Source organism: Fistularia commersonii, chromosome 23 (genome assembly GCF_037954325.1).
Source record: "Fistularia commersonii isolate RoL2024-O1a breed Wild chromosome 23, RoL_Fcom_v1.0, whole genome shotgun sequence".
Lineage (NCBI taxonomy): Eukaryota > Metazoa > Chordata > Actinopteri > Syngnathiformes > Fistulariidae > Fistularia > Fistularia commersonii.
In genome coordinates, this window is record NC_141306.1 from 8,518,539 (window position 1) to 8,522,955 (window position 4,417).

The 4,417-nt window shown below is 43.7% G+C and overlaps 1 protein-coding gene across 2 annotated transcripts; it reads right to left on the reverse strand.

Annotated features, from left to right (window-relative positions):
• Positions 1 to 1,252: 1,252 nt before the first annotated feature.
• Positions 1,253 to 4,111, reverse strand: ccnb1 (cyclin B1). Of its 2 annotated transcripts, XM_086170485.1 has the most exons (9): positions 3,942 to 4,111; positions 3,610 to 3,735; positions 3,253 to 3,354; positions 2,991 to 3,179; positions 2,752 to 2,910; positions 2,431 to 2,667; positions 1,856 to 1,996; positions 1,673 to 1,783; positions 1,253 to 1,608 (listed from the first exon to the last, which is right to left on the reverse strand). In XM_086170485.1, the coding sequence occupies exons 1-9, from the start codon at positions 3,960 to 3,962 to the stop codon at positions 1,504 to 1,506; spliced, it is 1,191 nt and encodes a 396-aa protein (XP_086026611.1). In that variant the 5' UTR covers positions 3,963 to 4,111; the 3' UTR covers positions 1,253 to 1,503. The 2 variants fall into 2 exon arrangements, with proteins under 2 accessions (XP_086026611.1, XP_086026610.1); XM_086170484.1 differs by having other exon boundaries at positions 1,673 to 1,996.
• Positions 4,112 to 4,417: the final 306 nt, after the last annotated feature.

The following is a 4,417-nucleotide window of genomic DNA, read 5'->3' on the forward strand; positions in this document are numbered from 1 at the left end:
GTGCCCTGGGCAGCTGTGAGGGTACATCGGAGCCGAGCGGGAGGAATCGGTCCCGTAAACTGATACGGCTGTCCATCAGCGACCTCAGCCCACGAGTGCAACTCCTCCGCTGATCTATGACTTTAAAAGCCCGGCTTTCCAGATGAGGGTTAATCACCATCTAACCTTCTGAGTGGAAAAGATTTCACACCTGCTACTTTATCCTCCTGTTTATCCATATGGAGCAAAATGGTCATTTACCTCTATTATTTGCCTCAGGTTGTCCTAATTCTAAGTGAGTTCTCCTAAAGGCTATACAAAACTATTTATTTGCACAGAATTCTGCAGATTTTTTTTACCTTTGTTTTACATCTATCCAGTTAACCGCTATAATAACTTCATCTCCCTTGGGGGCGGGGAGAATAGAATCCTTACACACTCACTGTAAACTACAACCCTCACCACAAACAAACCTCTCCGGCCTTATGATCCTACTTATTAGCATTATGGGATGTCAGCTGGCCTCATCCAGCAGAGCTTTCAAGGCTACCCTTTGGAGGAGGGTCTGGTTTCCCCCGGGTCTCAGCTGTGAAGGACTAATAGAACAGACTGTTAAGAGCTTCTGCGCTCTGCATTAGTGCTCACCCTATCACGTGACTTAAAGAGTTCTTTGCATCACTTTTGATAAAACAAACATTTACCACTTGAGAATTTTGAGCACCTAAGAAAATTGGAAAAAAAAAAAATGCTACTTAATGTCCTGCACAATATGATCTGAATGACCCAAAGTGTTAACAGAACTTAAATCCTATCAAGTTCCATAAACCACTTGAACCTCTGGATTTCAAATGGACAACTTAGCATTCATGTACTAAATTGTCTTTTACCTGATATCACAATAGAAATCTGGGTTACTAAGCACAGAACAAGTAGTGGCTACTGCACGGATTCTCCCCCCAGTAAGAGATGACAGAAGCTCGCTGTTAGTAGCAGGGGTCATTTGCTGAACAATGCCATTTATGCCAAAGTTTGAGTTAGTGCTGTCATTTTACCCTAACCTCCTTTCAGTAGCCCAACTAAGATTGCTCTTAACACCTGGAAACTACCTGTCAGGACACCTCCCTGTCTAGTTAAAGTCAAACACCTCCGCAACAAAGGCCTATGAATAAAGAGCCATCCAGCTGAAGGCCTCTGTGAAACTTAGGCTAGGCTGCTTGTAGACTGACAGCACCATCTAGTGGCTTAATCAAACAACCACCAGCTTTTTTTTGAAAATTTAATAAAGCTTAAAAAAAAAAAAATTAAAATCAGTTAAAAGAATTACTTTACATTTTACAAATACCTTCTATCTCACTGTGCAACAACAAGGCTGATTGAAACTCCTGTGAAGGACTTCTGGAAGAATCAATGACTTTCCTGCTCCGGCTTCAACCGGCATGTTTGAAAATTCAGACATGAACAGCCTACACGCACAACAGGCTTGCATTGTAACTGTACATTTAGCACACCGTGCCTGAGTGCATCTCACTGCCCGAGCAGCTTGGCAAGATCCTCGATCTCTGGAGATTTGAGTTGTGCGATGTTGGCAATCCTTAGCTGCTTTGAGGTGGAGTACTTGTCTTTGACCGCCTGAAATAGATATTGACAGTTATGGTTTGCATACCAAAACTACATCAGTATATTGTTTACTTACCAAGTGTTTGGTCTTTCTGTTGTTAACCATCACTACATTTTTGGCAATGTGTGCCATCACAGGAATCAAACTCTCTGCGCTGTAGCCCATGTATTTTGTCAGTGTTTCATCCTGAAAAGACATTAGACAGTTAAACATTTGGCCGACTTCAGTCGGCGTGGCGCAGTCAAGATTTATACGTACCCATTCTCCTGCATCCATTACTTTGAGGGTAAGAGCCAGAGCAGCACTTGCCACTAAGGAAGGTGCGAAGTGAGCCATGCTATAATCAACCATTGTGAGCTCCAGGAGATACTTCGCAAGGGTGTGCTGCTCTGCAGTTACCTGTGGGGTAACAGGTAATGATAAACAACTCACATTACAAGGGTAGAAGGCAAAGATTGTTAATTCCTAGTACAGGTAACAATTCAGCATTAAATGATGCTAAAAACAGAAATGTCATAGATTTGCAAAGCAAGCATGGCAGTGTTTTGCGCTTTTTCCCCAAAAGCGTTCCATTCTGACTGTCAGGACATTCTCCAGGTTCCCCCCACAACCCGTGCATGCATGAAGACTTAAGTGCGAATGGGTAAAGCCCACTTAACAATGACCGCTGGGATCGGCTCCAGCGGTAACACAACTGCAGGACATGCAGTTGCATAGACAGTGAATTTAAATAAGGAGCAGACCACAAGGCGGAATAGTTTGTCAGGCTAGACTGAATGAAAGACACTCCAGGGTCACTAAAAAACCCCTTGACTATACATCCAACTACAGACCTCCTGGATCTTTGAGGCCCGCCTGAGGAATTGTAGGGGCAAGGGTCGGCCAAGCTGAAACTTCAGCACCCGGAGAATGTTCATCTCCATATCTCGGATCTGGGCGGTGGTGAAGGCCTTGTCCGTCACATAGGCAAAATCTGAGATCTCTGGTGGGTACATCTCTTCGTATTTGGAAGCAAGGAACATGGCCGTCACACCAACCAGCTGCAGTTGCTTCTTGGGAACTGGGTTGATCTGAAGTAGAAAATGGAAAAACAGCTAAGCACCAGTAACCCTGAAGCCAGCAAAAGTTAACTGCTCAGAGAATTGGATTTTCACCTGAAGGAAGCGGTCAAGAATGCCAATGGTCATGTACATAGTCTCCTGCAACAAGCGAAACTTCAAATTGACTTGTACCAGCCAGTCAACTAAAATGGCCCTCATGTTTCCGGTCACCTCCTGCCCCTTCAGGTAGTCTGCGCGGACACTCTGCTCTGCCTGAAAAAGACAAACTGGTTCAACCAAGAGGTCATTATCATTTCCAGCAATGGCTCACCTTAAAGCAACTCAAATATCACCTCAAGCTGCTGCATGTACTTGTAAATGTCCTTCACATAGTCACTACAGAGCATGGGGTTGTCGTAGTCATCCGCGTCGACATCCCTGACAGCCGTGTCGAGAATCACGTCTGAAAAGGCTTGGCACAAGTCAGCGGGCTCGCAGCCAGACATCTCCATTGGCGTCGGGGACGTTGGTTCAGGCAGAACCTGAAAGAGGGAGCACTGAGTATCTCTGGATTTTCATGAGGGGTGTAGATTAATATTGGCTGCAGACACTCACCGGCTGCACTGCTGGCACTGGGATCATAGGGTCTTCTTTCTTTTGCTTCTCTACCACTTTTGCTGGAGCTTTTGGCTTTTTGATAGCCTCGCTCTTGTTGGCCTGTAGGGGTGATCTATTGTAACTTCCCAATCAACTGTTTTACAAGGCAGAAGTCGTGCCTATTGAAATCCTACATTACATTGAGATTGCTTGTGAGCAAAAAAAGCAAAGTACTCGATCCAACGCATATACGCAAAAGGTGAAAGCTGCAGTCCTTATTATAGGATACCAGCGTCAAGGAAATTAGCTCATGAATGACTGGCAGAAGAAATCTAAAGCAAATAGGCAAGCTAATCTATTGCAATAATGACTTACCTTTTTCGAGGGCTCTTTGTTAGCAGCGATATTTCCAATTTCTCCCAGCGCTGCTCGGGGCTTCGTGGGTCCGGTGATCGTGCATGTCTTGCCGACAAGCTCGTTCCTCGTCGATGCCAAGCGGTTCTGGAAAACATTAAAACGTGAAAAAGACGTACTAGCGCTCTGAAATAGCGTTTAAATCCAACAATGCCAAATCATTGCCCACGTTTGTCATGTTACAGGGCGAAGCCGACAGGGAAAGAAAACGGTGACGGTTATCATAAATTAATTACTAAGATAGTCTGTGTTGTCCAAATGACGAGCAAAAAAATTTATAAAAATTGGCTTACTCTGGTCACTCGCTGAGCCATTTCGAAGCGTGTGCGTGTCTCCAAGTAGGCTACGGGAGGTAAATGGTAACAAACTACCGTTTAAAACTGGGTTTGGAGTCTCCGTTTAAATCCTCGCGTACCGCGATTTGATTGGCTATGACGCCCGCTTCAAAGCTTCTTATTGGTCAAATGCCTTCCTCTCAAATGCGTTTCCAGGACTACAATTGGTCACATGGTGTATTTTTTCATGTATTTCCTTTTCCGGTATTCCGTTCCCAAATGCTGAAAAAAACATATTTATTGTTAAAAAATAACAATAACTTTAGTTTAATCTTTAAAAAAAAATGTCTGATATCTATGAGTAGTATTTTTTTACTAACACAATTCTACTCGTACATTTTACACCGGATAATTTTCAACTCCAGAGAGTCAACAACATGTGACCGTACACGATGGCTTTTCACAAACAAACAAAAAAAACGTTCAATAACCTA